Source organism: Porites lutea, chromosome 5 (genome assembly GCF_958299795.1).
Source record: "Porites lutea chromosome 5, jaPorLute2.1, whole genome shotgun sequence".
Taxonomy (NCBI): Eukaryota; Metazoa; Cnidaria; class Anthozoa; order Scleractinia; family Poritidae; genus Porites; species Porites lutea.
In genome coordinates, this window is record NC_133205.1 from 9,697,300 (window position 1) to 9,712,589 (window position 15,290).

The 15,290-nt window shown below is 38.2% G+C and overlaps 1 protein-coding gene across 1 annotated transcript; it reads left to right on the plus strand.

Moving 5' to 3' along the window:
* The first annotated feature begins 1,636 nt into the window (after positions 1–1,636).
* On the plus strand, positions 1,637–7,077 carry LOC140937879 (epithelial sodium channel subunit alpha-like). The gene is made up of 8 exons (XM_073387452.1): positions 1,637–1,647; positions 3,030–3,333; positions 4,030–4,150; positions 4,531–4,806; positions 5,401–5,536; positions 6,014–6,117; positions 6,673–6,836; positions 6,952–7,077. The coding sequence occupies exons 1-8, from the start codon at positions 1,637–1,639 to the stop codon at positions 7,075–7,077; spliced, it is 1,242 nt and encodes a 413-aa protein (XP_073243553.1).
* Positions 7,078–15,290: the final 8,213 nt, after the last annotated feature.

The following is a 15,290-nucleotide window of genomic DNA, read 5'->3' on the forward strand; positions in this document are numbered from 1 at the left end:
TTCTTCTTCCTCGCTCTTAGTATTTTTCCCTTCCTTTTCCTTTGCTAGTGTGATTTTCGAGCTTATCGGGCGTAAAAACCTGCCTCTTGGCGCTTTTTCACTCAAGTGGCTGCAAATTTCGTTGGACTCGTTTTAAAAAATTGAATCGGGTTAGATATGTAAGACGTTCACCAAAGTTTACCAAAGGAAATAAAGGCTTCCCTAAACACTGACACCAGTGTAAGCATTAGTAGTTTCTCTGGGGAAGGTGATGTTTATCGCTTAAACTGATAAGTCTTCCCAGTCTAGACGTTGAAAAATGATAATTAGAGCTGCAATAATGTTATCATTTCAACGTTTCCAAGTGTAAGATGTTACGGTTATTCTGTTGCTATTTTTTTCATTATTATTGTAGTCATTTTCGCTTATTTACAACTGATAGAAGAGATCTGGTTCCTTGCTTTCCAAATTACTTCTGGTAATGTCCTTTTTATCTAAGAAGAATTAAACGCAAAAATCTGGGAGCAGTAACCGTGACTAGAATAAGGAAAAGAATGTTTTTGTATAGAACCAATATCAATATGAATCAATGTAAATGTCATCAGGAGCCGTTACATCAATGTAAATCAAAGTATGAAATAGCGATATGAATTTCAAGATTAATAATCATGACAATTTCAATCAGATTACGGCGGCATATTCAAGGTCTTATTCCTATGTGAGTACTGGAATTATTGTCCATCCGTTCAAAATTAATTTTCGTAACAATACAATTTGGGTTTCTTAGATTAGAAACCCACATGGATACAGCTGCTAGACCACTGCTTATAATCAGTATAGTATTCTATAAAGGACGGTCACGTGATAATTTTTTGGGGGTGGTGCGGAACAACCAAGCCACTGTAAACAGTATTCCCAATGAAAACTCAGGGGCGGATCCAGGATTTTTTTTAGGAGGGGGTGCACTGGTCTCTTGCTCTACTTCAACACCAATAAACCACATAGTTTTTTTTTCTGCAGAATACCAGTTGTATTAGAAAACCGCAGGTCATCTCAGGGGGGGTGCGCACCCCCTGCACCCTCCCCCTAGATCCGCCCCTGAAACTACTGCTTCTTCGTCTCTTTATAAGTTCATTTATGCTTCTGATATGTTGTTTTTTACTTTTGGCTGTTTCGATTAAATAATTTTCTGGGCTCGGGATAAATTAATATAAGCCCGGTAGGTGTTAGGAAGAGAACAAGACGATACAATCTAAAATGATATGAATATCTAAAATGACATATTCTCTTTATATTCTATTTGATTAAGGGGAAATTCTTAACTTGAAAAAGTTTTGCCCGAGTTTGTTAATAAGAATTTAAGTAGACCCTTAATTCTCTTAATAATTCTCGGATACGTTCATCGAGCACCGATTACCAAGTGTTGATTGTTGTTCTTTTGAGACTTTTATTCTTTTGAATTTTTAGTACTTCAACTAACACATTCAAATTCTACTCATTATGGCTGCGAATGACATCTGAATTACTTGTACCGCTATGACGAAAATTGAACTTCTTATTAAGCAAAAGCAGATGTCTGGATACTCAGATACAGATACATAAACTATTGAAGATTCTGTTGGATTACCTTCGATTGCAAAAAACCCTCATGTCTAAAATGAATAACTGGTAAGTCTGAACTAAGTTCGATTCTCAAGAGAAATGATCCACATCCATTAGGATTTTATGGGTGTCTTGCCAGTTAGAACGGCCTCCACATGGCTTTAAACTAGACAAATCACCCTAGAGGAAAAGTCCTCTATATGGTAGAGCAAGGTGAATCTAAGACCGGCCGAGGGGGTATGTTAAACCGTTTATCCTTAAACCGAATCCGGGTATCGATTACCGAGAAACGCTAGTATTGGAAGTAAAAAGAGTCATCAGAAGAGAAACAGGAAGTATTTGTTTTAAGTGCAGGCCTCAACTGGTTTCCCTTATACTTATAAGCTGGACAGTAATTTATCCAGTGGATAGCGCTATCCAACGTTTAAACAACCGTGGCCTGAACGATTTCATTTAAAGGCGTATTTGTATGAGAGTACTACATTCGTGGCTTAGTCAAATGTATCAGTATTGAAGTGTCAGGTCCCATACAACAGTTATAGCTTAATCAACGTATTAGACTGACTTTCAATGACTTAATGTTGAATCAATATAACATACAGAATTCACAACTATCACGGTATTAAAATACGACTCCTTACAATGACTGGGTCAGCACACGTCGGATTCATCTACATAGCATCTTTTAAATTCAGTTGTTTACTAGTATGGAATTTTTAACATTATATAATCTGAAGTGACTCCATACAACATTACTTTTGAACCTCTTAACACTGACCAAAATGCTCGAGTCCAGCTTTTCATGATTGAGAATTTCACAGCTATCAAGATCAAGTAATTGCTTTTTTCAACTGAAGATAAACATCGCAGCGGAGTTTTGTCTTTCCGTTGCATATTTAGCAAATCATATAATAACACTCGACCATAGAATGTAAAAGGAAATTTATGTAATAAATGCCAATTTTGGTTGGAAAAAAAAAGCGTTAAGCCAACTCGATTAGTCTCTGCTGGACTGAAACTTTTTCGGCCAATTTTTGTTCAGTTTGGTTCTAACCGGTGGCTATAATTATAAATAAAAGTAACCGAAGCAGGTTGACAAGAGCACCTGTCTCGTCCGGGAAAATCACCTTTGTTTTGCTTGATTGTAATGTTTTAAAAAATTAAACTAAAAGCTGAATCGATAGTAATTGTCCTACAGTTAACGCTCTCGTCTTCAATAATTAGAAATAAATCTTCACCGTCGACACTTATTTTTCACTGAACTCGAAGAATCGAAGTTTCACTGCCTAGTGAAAGATCAGATTGCCTTTGTTTGAATAAATATTTTCAAGTTCAGGGGAAACGATTTGCCCGTTCCGGATTTGTGGTGTGCGAAGCCGTTCTAGTCATTTTTAAATCGGAGCATGGTCAGTCTGATCATTATTAATTTTTGGCTAAATCTTTACTAGTTTTGAGGACAGCACCAAATCGTCAGATAAAGATACTGCACCAAGTCCGAAATTCAACAACCTTTTTAGCGAGGTCGAGAAGGAAAGTGATGGTGGAACAATCGAAAGGCTTAAAGAGTTCTGTGGTTATACTACAGCTCACGGACTGGGGCGACTTGTGGACAGCAAAAGCTATATTCGCAGATTGTTCTGGGTGATGGCGTGTCTGGGGGCCTTTACCATGTTTACCAGTCAAGTAATATCTTTGGCTGAACAATATATGAGCAAGCCAGTGGAAACCTATATCACCATGAAATACGTCAGGGTAAGGACTTGGTTTGACATTTTAAAAAGCTATGGGCGAATATTCCTTAGCAGGCATTTGTGAGGGAGAGGATGGAGAATAGACCCTTCCACAATTTTCTTCAGCTTTTAATATGGAGAAGTGAGAGAAAATTTGTCAACGTCGCTAAAAGGAGCGCCTTTTATTTTAGTAAACTGCCAAGTTTAAAAGTCTCCTTAAAGTCGCGAAATTTTACAGACATTTGTATGGGGTGGGGGGGACAAATGTTTGTCACAAATTTTCTTGCAGAGCTATATCTTCGCTCGCTTAGGGCGTATCACTTTCAAACGTGGCAAGTTTACTAATTTTAGGGCGCTCTTTGCCGTGGTGCCGAAGGATTTTTCTATAAACTGGTCCACGTCAAAAGTTGAAAAAATTCGTGGAAGGTGAGTCTGTCCCACTTTGTCTTCCGCTTTGGCAAAAGCCTGCCACACAAACAAGTTAGCTCTAAAGCACCGTATTTGCTCGAAACCTGGTAAAACATCCTCGTTTCGTGGGCGTCGCGATCGTGTGTGCCTCATTTGTTAGGTTTGGTTTTGCCCCGAGCAGTCGGCGTAAACATGTTAAGGCCAACCCCAATGTATTGATATTTCAAAGGTGTATTGGCATGGATAAGTTCCTCTTAAGGGAAATAAAATAAATAGATTCACTAAAATGTAGCTTTTGTATTTGTGTCAGAATATTAATTTTCCAGTGGTGACAGTTTGCAATCAAAACGCCATTCGCCGAAGCATACTATATTCTAACAACACCGAAATCCTACAAGAGCAGCTGAAAAATTTACTTAATGGATCGAAAGGTTAGCTCAAGGAAGTGTTAATTATCAGAATATTACCATCTGTATTATATATATTTTTACTAATTACATCGAAATTAAGCTCTGTTGTTCTTGTGAATAACTTATTATTGTAGAGCTAAGTAAGGGAGAGACCTCAGCCTAAAGTAATTTTGTAGCTTCCCCATGTAATTGTGGAACGGCTTAATGTTTATTGACCAGAATCGTTTTAGCCTCTTTAAACTCCTAGCCACAAATTCAAGCTGAATTTATTTGCTAAAAGTAGCCTTGTCAGCAAATATGGATTTTAGTCTTACTTCTTTAAAATTTTCTCAACCAATATTGTACAGTATAAGGCTCACTGTTTGTACCGTTTGTCGCAGTCAAAATGCAATATTTTTCAGGAGAAAAGCTTACTGATTTATCATCGTCGAAGTCAGAAAAGAAAGTGAGAAGAGACATCCCTCGAAACCTCAGCAAAATTGGCGAAGAAATATCAGAAAGTATCATTAGCCCATCGAGCACGCATGCGCCTTTGATGGGATCAATCTCCACAACATCTTCACCCAAAATAAACGAAACAAATTTAGATGAGACAAGAAAGAAGAATAAAAAGAAAACGAAGACAAAAAAAACGAAGGGAAATAAAACAGACGAAGATACTAAGGCGAATGGAGAAGGTACGTGAAATTCGCTTAGGGCATTTATTGGAGAGGATTACGGTGTATAATCATCAAAGGTATAGAAAAAGGGAGTCAGAATACATGGCTTAAGCGAGCACCATTTGATTCCCATGCTGGTTAATAATTAGCCAACGTGACATAAGCAGTTGAGTTAATGAATCCGGAAATAAGTGGTGTTCTAAATATTGCTCGCTTTAAAATGTTCATATCCTAAAAAATTAACTTTATGCCATCTTACTCTGTAGGAGCTCCGCTTTTAGGCTTCGCTATGTGATAAATTTATGTTGTATCGACGTTAAACAAAGGTCGCCGTTAGGTCGCGGAGTAATGTATATAATTGATTGCTTTACTAACTCTGTCTTAGGACTGCTAAAGACAAATACATGCAGATCGAAATACAGATTTAAAGATAGAAAATCCTAAGACAGTTTAATGTAACCAATCAGAAACACGATCGTAGCAGCCGTGGTCCTTTTGTTTTAGATCTTTGCTCCCGACGGGCACAGTCTGATAATCGCTCATTGCGTGGGAGTCGAGTCAGAAGTGTCTTACGATTTTCTTCCTTTGAAAATTGTCTTATATCGTTTACAGAGATGTCTGATTTTGTGGCGAAGCAAGAACGTGTTCAAGTAGCCCTAGCTACCTGGTCTGAAGACAAACTAACTAAAATGGGACATCAGTTTAAGGACATGTTCCGAGAGTGCACTTACAGAGGAAAATCATGCATGTAAGTTTTGATCCTCCGTCTGTTTCGTAGTGCAAGAAGTGTTCATACCTTTACACTGCCGTACACTGCTGAAGCCACGAAGTTTTCAGAAACCTCAATAGTTTTACTAGCTTTTGTTTTTAAGGCTACGTAAGGACATTGTCTGTAAATTGATCTGTTGTATCTTTGGCTAATAAAACAACTCCGGCCTTTTAGAGTTGAAAGTTCAAACAGTCTGAACAGTTTGTTACTGTTTTGTTATAACCAAAAGTTAATGTTTCTTAGTGGTGTTGAAGGAAAGATGTTTGTATCATTTTTGTCTGTTCATAGCTATAGATACTAGTTGTAAATTTGAGAATATTAAAAGTGAATGAGTGAGGACATGATAATCTACTTGTGGTGATCAGCTTATTGGACCGGGCCTCCCAGGTTTAGCCAATTGAACCGACCTTTGTTTTTTTTAAACTGTATATTATAAGCTTCATGTTTCTTTCTTAGGAAAAGTCGGTTTTGGGACTCGTTTTGGCATTATAAATATGGAAACTGTTTCACTTTTAACAAGTATAGCGATCTTAAGGCTGCTGACCCAGGGCCTGCTTACGGTAAGATCCTTACATCTCCATTACTAACTTGTGTTTAGATAAATAGTTCTCGACTAATAGATAGCAATAAAAACATACAGCATCTGTTATTACACCGAAATAACAAATTAAAGTACAAATAGTGCGCAGGGGTAAAGAGGTTCATTTTAGAACTGATACATCGAGCTTCCCTGTCAGCCCGCCAAACATATAAACCACAGCACTTGTTGCATTCTTGGATGCATCTACTTCTATAATGTTTGTATTGGTTACGACTCTATCAGTTTTCAGACGCGCTGTCCCTCGCGCTCTTCCGTCGCTCGCCCTGATGGTATACATTAAATACAAACAAACTAGGTCTTAATGCAAAACAAAAAAAAATAAAAAAATAAAACACTAAAACTAACAAAAACAAAATAACCACAGCAATAACAAGCATAAAATGTATCAATAGACCGAATATTAAAATGGATATCTTTTGCAAGTTTTCTGGCAGATTTACCTGTATTGAGTTCAAAGACAGTCATTCATGCGTAATATTTTTGTGCAGCTTTTTAACCTTTTTTTTTCCTCTAGGTTTGGTGCTGGAAATGAACGTCGAGCAAAACGAATATCTTGGAGATTTGACTCAGGATGCTGGCATTCGAGTTCAGATCGAGGACAAGGGAAAAGTCCCATTCCCTTACGAGAAAGGGTTTAGCGTGGGGCCTGGGTCTGCAACCTCGGTAGGAATAAGAAAGGTCAGCCATGATAAAGAAACCACCCTTTTAGTTTATAACATGTATATTTGAAATAACTGTATTGTATTTTGCTACGATGAAATTATGATTGTTCCTTCTTCTTTGTTACTTTTAGGTGAAAATTATGCGCGTCAAAACTTCTAAGAAAGGGAGTTGCATTGGAGAAATAGACCCATTGAGCGAAGGCAATCTTCTTCAGCTTAAACACAATGCATCCTACTCCACAACCGTAAGTAACTGAAGTATGCAGGTACGAAAATCGGCCCCTGATTGAAGGACAAACTGTTAACGATAACGATTTTAGTTCTGCGGTTGGTCTTTTCCATATTTACGCAAGGGGTTTGGTACATGCAAGTGTGGGCATTAAAAATGAAGAAATTGCATTAAAAATCCTAGGCAAGGCAAGAAATCTTGCTTCGTGGGCTAAAATGACAACAAATCTCAAATTAAATGCAGCGACGTCGCCCCTGACTTGTTCTAGACAACAGAGCTTGGGCCACAGTAGCTTGTGAGAGGTTATAGAAGGCCTTCACTACAATAGCTGCCACGTGAGTTGCATTTAGCAACACAGGTTGTTACAACCGATATAAAAGAGTACAGCTGCGCCCAGTCAAACGTTTTGTTTATGCTTCATTGACTGGAAATGTCCCACGTCTGGGTATGTATACAACTGAGCCATGGACGTCAAATAACTGTCCTCTTTATATACTACGGTTATGTACAGGCGGAGAGTAAAATTTTGATGAAGAGTTTTGAGAAAAATCTCCATGCCTAAAATTATTTCTTTTGCGAGATGCCACTTTTGGCAAACTCGTTGTTTTCATTAGCTTCCCCCCTTCAGTTGATGAACGTAAAAACTAGGGATAACTTGATCAGTGTCGTTAAAAACACACTTTTGGCCGGATAAACGAACTAGTATAGTTCACTCTTTCAGTATGAGATAAGCCTGTAATGCAATAGAAATGCGCTTTATTACCATTTAATAAAAAATTTACGAATTTTTGTGTATATATCCTTGGTTAGGCTTGTAGAGAAAGCTGTCTTTCTGATAAGGAAAACGAAAAGTGTGGCTGCCGAGAATACCGATTTCCTAGAGATGACAGTAAGAACGAGCGCGTTTGTGACGTTCTCAATGCGACCGTTGGTAGGTGAAACATAAAGTTATTTAATCGATTTGCCAGCCTCAGTTTAGCCAACTTTTTTTTAACGTTTAACAGTCTCTTAATATTCTTACAAGTTTGCAAGTGGAAAATACTTTGCTCGGGCATTACAATTAATCCAAATACAAATTTGAATTTGGATTTATTGGCGAGGGAGGAGCTGAGTATACTATTGTATTCGGAACCTGTTGTTGAAGATGTATCGAGACAATACAGCGCACACCTTATGCTAATATGTTACTTTGCAGCAAAATGCTTGAATAAAGTCCTAAAAAGATACAAAAAGTCAAACTTGGGCTGCAGTCGAAAGTGCACCTCACCTTGCAAGTAAGTCTAACTTTTCAATTTTGCTCAACCGGAAACCAAAAAGGAGCTTACTTGTAGCGAGTATTAGAGCAATTATTGGGTAAGAGTAATTGCAGATTCACGACAGGGGCGTAGCCAGGGTTTTTCAAAGGGGGGGGGGGGGGGGGGGGGTCACAGAGGCTACTCACCAGATCACCATCCAGGGATCGCCGACTATATATGGTTTATACCGCTGCTGTCCCTCTTGTATCAGCGGGCTCAGTCGTATTATCGCGGCATGATGACGAAAATACTTTACAAAAACACAAATTTTAAAAAAGTGGGCTTTTCAACAATGGCTTTTACGGCCAAGATATTGTCATGGCGTTTTCGCGACCTGAATATTGTAGGTTGTTTGCTCAAAAGAAGGCCTACGGGGGGGGGGGGGGTCACGGACACACCAGGACCCCCCCCCCTAGCTACGCCCATGCACCAGCCAGAGGGTGTAAAATCTGCCGAAGCCGATCGAAGGACTAGATAAAGGGATTTTTTTGCCCCGTTCTTCGATTAAATTTTTGCAGCCTTATTATTTATATTAATTTTCTTGCAGTGAGAATGTTTATAAACTAACCATATCAACATCGAAATTCCCTTCTTTGGCTTACCAGGTAACAAAGTTTAATTTTATTTACGTTAGTCTTGAGGTCTGGGGCCGATCTGAAGCCAACCGCTGGTACTATATTGTGTTAATTGATTGCAACTGTAAGTGTTGTATTTTGGAGAACATTTACCCGATATCTTTTCCACGCTTAATCATCTTAAGTCTGGATATGCTGTAAACCAGACTATAGAGACGAAAGTTTTCTTGCACATTTTGCGTCAAACTTTCTAATTCAGATTTTAATTGTGATATATCATGGTAATTTGAACACTTCATCCAATGTCTCTGTTTACACTAATGGTCGTAATCGGAGTCGTAAGAGCGACGGAATCGGAGTCAGAAGAATCAGAACGTTTCCATTTCCTTCCGACTCCACTTTAATACGACTCCGTCGCTTACGTTCTGCCGATGATCTAGTGAAAACTAGATTGTCGGAATTGGAAGCAGAAGTGGAAGGATAAACCAATCACAAGCACGTTTCAACGCTTTGTGATTAGTTTAGTTCTTCCGCTTCTGCTTCTGACTCGGACTACCCATGCATTTTTCACTTGATCGTAGACGAGGGAGTCGTAAGCGGAATCAGCAGAAGCAGAACGCTGATTTCACTAGATCGTAACTTAAAGTTCTACGCTTTTGATTGCGACTCCGACTCCAACGCCTTCGCTAGTGGAAACCAGCCTTTAGAAACAGCTGACTGAAGATCACGTTCAGCAAGTTGTCGCCCAATGTAAGTCTATCCGGCAAATTTTTGCTTGTGGAATACGTTATCTTGGGAATTCATTTCAAGGAATCCGGAATCCCGCTAACGATTTGAATCTGGAATCCAGTTTCTGGAATCCGGAATCCAGGGGCCTCGTTTTTCAAAGGTCCCGGCAACTTTTCGAGCTTGGGAACTGTGTTATTGTTTAACAGGTTTTGGACCCGAATACTTACCGGACCTTTCGAGAAACGGACCCCAGGGGAGAGGGTGGAATACAGAATCCAATTACATGGGGATGAAGTTAAGTCAAAAAAATTTTAGTATCACGGAATGGAAGTTGCATGAAAACACTTGTAACAAAGTCAGTGTAAGTTCGGGTAAAACGCTGAATTAAGTAGACGTTAAGTTTATTAATCACAGAAATATTGGTTAGCGGCATATACACTTTTTGTTACAAACTAAGTATTTCGATGCACCTTCCCTGATACTTGCAATATTTCTAGTTAACTTGATGAACATGAAATTCAGTCAGATGAGGCTGTAAGATGTATCCTGTAGGGACTAGCACCAAGTGTCCGTCCCATTGAGCTTTTCGCTCTGGGTCATTCAGATAATTGAATGAAGAAGAATGTGGCAAGGAACAACTTTAGGGAGTCTATCCCAAAGCTTTTGTCAAGCAAGTCACCATTGGGGGCTCCCCTTAAGAAAGTTGTCGACTTCCTACAATATCGGTTTCTGAATCCTTCCTTGTGTGTAAAATCTAGATATCTGAGAAACAGGTCCAGCCTTGTTCCCAAGGTTTTTCCCTCAAAATGGGAGCCATCAGAAAAAGCCCTCACTTTAAACGAAACGCACAAGGAACGACGTTGAAATAGGTCAACCTTGATAAGAATGAAGCCTTTCTTACTGAGGGCGAGTTTACAAATGTCTATGAATGGAGCTCTGGGTTAGTTTTTTCTAAAGTCTCTAGTACGGGTGTTCATAACCGCTTAGTAGAGTTCTCCGTTACAGAGAGATTTGGCTCGATTGCTTACTTCAGTTTCTTTTTTGATGGTGTACAGAGAATTCTCCTTGCTAACAAGAAAAAACAGGAGAAAAGAAACATACCCTCTAACCTGTTAAGGTATGCATAACACGCATGGAAAGTGTTCTTTTAAATTGCACCCTTAAGAGGGAAATTCCTAACTACAGCACTGTGGCTATGTGAAAAGTCATTCTTCGTATAATCTCCTGCGTCCCTGATCGAGAAGAAAAAATCTCTTTGAAGACCGTGTATTGTGCACCTGTTATGTGTAGTTTTAGCAACTCACTTATTGCGGAGCTCCACGCGCCCACGAACCCCCATAGATAATTAAGGAACGTTGGTTAACTATCCATTCAAGAAATTTGGGTAGTCACGTGACCGTACGTCCGACCTTCCGTCCGTCCTTCTGTCCGTACCACTGGGAAACCGATGCGAAATGTTAGTGTGGGAGTCTGCAACCTGATGTTGTACATCCACATTGTAATCATTTGACAGCTGTCAAATTAGGGCAGACGCTGACTAGAATCAGATGACCGTACCGCAGGATCAGGTGTCGACCCAGCGAGGTTACGTGTTTTTTTTAAGTTCCCCTCTGACAAGTTCCTAGTTTTTACCAGATCGCAGGCTCAACTTCAGGTGGATTTCTTTGCACTTTGCAGTGGTTACAAGTTTATTGTAAACTGATAAACGGTAGGGTCGTTGTGTAAGACGTTTCGTAATCAAGAATTTTTGGATCAGCTATTGAAAAGCCACGCCCTTAAATGCTATTGGCTCAAGACTTAAGTTACTACTCTCACACTTTTTTTTCAGCTCGTATTTACTTCAGCTTAATGTTTTTTTTGAAGAACTGAATTATGAAGTGATCGAAGAACGTATTGGATATGGGGTAAGCTACCTGGAGGTCGTAAAGTGGCATTAAAGGGGTCATGTCACGAGAATATTGTTGTTTTAGGTCAAATCGAAGGGTGCTTAAGTCATTACATAGAACCTAAACCCAAACAGAAAAATTCTCTTGATGAGTTATGAAGAATATATCAAACAAATTTCATCAGGGAGCATTAAAATATCATTTTTTGGTGATTTTTGCAGACAAGAGAGAATGATGGGAATTGACCTGAAAAATTAAAGTTTCAATCCAAGTTCATCCTTGCCATCCGTGGCAATAGGCGACAGAAAACTGTTTCACTTCCTAAATATAAGCTTATAAATAACAAAAGACAAGTTAAGCTTTTAAAGAGGTTGTAGCAAACCTGGTCATTTGAAACTGAGCATGTTGGACTTTCTTCCAGCTCTGTACGTTATCTGAACAGTAATAAGGCAACGTCCGTAAAGCTTGGTTAACCCTTTAAACCCTAAGAGTGATATGGCAGCGTCAAATTTCAGGGTGGTCATGAGAATTACGGACATGATCACACAAGATGAATCTTCTCCCCTCAACTTCTATAGTAAAAGAATAGTGGAAACAAATGAGAATTTGTATTTGATATTAGGGTTGAAAGGGTTAACTCTTTCTGACTCAATTCAGTAACTGACTGCAGTTTGCCTTTGATGGTGAGCCCTTGCTGTGAGCTGTAGGGCTATTCAGTAAAAATAGAAAGCGAGCTTACGCTTTATGGCAAATTCAGATATCTCGCTTGGATCGTTGAAACCCCATTTATTATAAAACAGGTTACCTGGCCTAACTAAGGATGCCTGATAGCGTCTATTTTTTACTGTTTTAGCTGGTGAATTTTATAGCAGACATTGGAGGCAACGTGGGTATCTGGATTGGCGTTTCTGCTCTGACGATCGCAGAAATTCTGGAATTGCTGTGCATTATAATTCATCACGTGATCAAGACTTGCACTCATCGAACCAGCAAGATCCTGGCTATCACGTAAAAAGGGAACTATTCCAGCCTCGAACAGTATTTTAGATAACACATGCTTCGAAACTCTCGCACTATGTGTAAAAACAGTGTATAATTTATGTAACGCGTTGAAGTTCTAAGTCACACTGAAATTATGCTTTATAGGAGGATCTCATTGGGGTGGCAGCTTTGACGGTTGATGGTTTTTTTTTCCAGTTTTGATTCTTGATGGTTAAATTTTAGAGCTTTCGATGTTTGACGGTTATTTAGTGGAAATTTAGTCCAAGAGTTTAAGTCAATATTAACTTCTGTATAAATTATAAATTGATATTAACTGTTGTGTTTTAGAAATCTTTGGAGGTTGTCTTGTTCTTTCACATGTATAACATTTCGAAATATTTTCAGATATAAGCAAGTTGTAAGGTCTTGTTTTGTCTAGAGTAAGTGTTGAGAAAATGTCAACTGGTTTTTCCGCTTTATAGATTCTTCAGGAGACAGAAGTCCGTGAAATGATCAGTCTGCTGAAATAGTGAGATTTTATATACCTTGAAACTCTTTGGCGGTTTATACCACTACATGAGAAATTTCTGCAATTTGATTGGCTTAGAGCAGTGGTATTTCAGATAAATTTGAAATACCTACATGCGAAAATTACAAAACCTTTGCAGGTAGTAGTATAAACAAATAATAGCATGATTTGTACGTGATATTTGGCATAAATACCACTCGTGTTATTTCAAAATTGTCACAAATTTCACTCGCCTAACGGCTCGTGAAATTACGTATAACAATTTCGAAATACCACTTGCGGTATTTATGCCAAATATCACTACTAATCATGCTATTACCTATACTAATATTAATTTGCATTCTCAATGGTTGACGGAAGAATTTTAAGCCAGTTGACGGCTGACTGCTCCATTGAGAACCGCCTATAATGCAATATAGTAATCCAACTTTGCTACAGTACGAGTTCATACATGAGATTACACACTGGCAGATACACTAAAGGGGCATACTTTTTTTTGCTTCTAGAATCATTTTTTTAAAACCTTATGAGCTCGAGAGGGGAAGCAGGGTTGATTTAACCCAAAGGGGAATCGCCCCAGGTTATATCCTCGTTTTAGGCGTCTCGGGTCTGTCTTAGACGTTTAAATTTACACGGCTGAGAAAATGACAGCTGAAATGAGCGAGAAAAATAGGTTTTTTCTCATTAGCATTAGATTAAGCACATGTTGCGATCGAAGTTTGTAACAGGTCTTATTGTGTCTGATTTTAAATCCTACACTATAACCTCTGCTTGCACATTATGTAAATACAACTTTCACTGTGAGTCATGAGTAATTTGCACATCATGATTTGTTGAATGTAACAATTTGTCTACGGTTGAATAAAACATAACATAACATAAGACTTTATTTATACTCGAATTTTAGAGTAGCTAACAAGCTAATATCTTTGAGCTGACACTACATAAAAGATGCCAATTTAAGCGGCAAAATGATTACACATTTAGACTAACTTTGTTAATAATAATAATAATAATAATAATAATAATAATAATAATAATAATAATAATAATAATAATAAAGGTCTTTATTAATAATTTATTGCGCAAACAGACGTACAGCAATTTACGTGGCAATAAAATGAATAAAGGAAAGCGAAACAATACATAAGGAAAACGACTAAATAAATATTAGATACTAGTAGAGAGACATCTATGAATAAAAACTGATTTAAAACGACTTGTCCAGACATTAGGTAGAATATAATTATGCGACCTAGTTCTCATCTGCCGTGTTCTCTGTGGAGGTAAAAGATCGCTCAACGCAGTGTTTGTGGAAGAGATCCCTCGCCATAACTTCATATCTCTATTACGTCGAATGCCCAAGATACTGTGCTTCTTTAAGAAATAACCTAACTTATAACACCTAGCAAAGAGCTTAACAATTCTACTTAAATATTTACTATAAAAAGCGCACCCCCAGACCTCAATAGCATATGTGAAGACTGAAAGGATCAAACTTTGAAAAAGTAAGTCCAAATTCCCAATAGAGTAGCCATAATATTTACATATTCTTATAATATACAACTTACTGTTAGCCATACTAAGTAAATAGTCAATATGAGTGTCCCAATTTACTAGCACTTGCTCAAAGGTTAAACGCCCAACAGTTTCAGTTTCTCTTTCCTCCCTATGATCCCGAGTGGTTCAGGAGGCTTCCTGGTAGTCATCCCTCGTAAACGCAGTTCCCATGTTTTTGTCAAATTGACTTTCATGCACTTGTTCTCGGATCATTCAATAAAGGATAAGACTTCCGTCTCAGACTCATCTAAGCCTACATTTGCCTCAATCGGCAAGCTAACAGTTATGTCATCTGCAAATCTAACTAGAAGATTCTTATTAGTATTAACAGCTTTGATATCGTTGATAAAAATAGAAAAGAAGACCGGCCCCAGGACTGTACCTTGAGGAACACTCCTATTTATAGAAACATATTTAGTACGGTAACCATCGACAACAACTTTCTGCTTTCTCTGATCTAAAAAGCTAATAAACCAATTAATAATATATAATAATATGTTCACCCAGTGTCGGTTATAAAAAAGAAGAAGAAGAAGAAAAAGAAAAAAGAAAAACTGACAAGGTCGCTCCAGAAAGCACTTTGACCAAGTTCCTACTTTCCTATAATTTTTTTCTTAACTGATTGAATAATGAAAATTTATGGTACTCATCCTTTGTTATCTATCTTTTAACGGAGCACGAGCAAG

Excerpts from the sequence above, each read along its gene's own strand:
- LOC140937879 (XM_073387452.1), top strand. Across the intron at positions 6,118-6,672 it reads TGACCCAGGGCCTGCTTACG|GTTTGGTGCTGGAAATGAAC; the intron begins GTAAGATCCTTA and ends TTTTTCCTCTAG. Across the intron at positions 6,837-6,951 it reads CCTCGGTAGGAATAAGAAAG|GTGAAAATTATGCGCGTCAA; the intron begins GTCAGCCATGAT and ends TGTTACTTTTAG.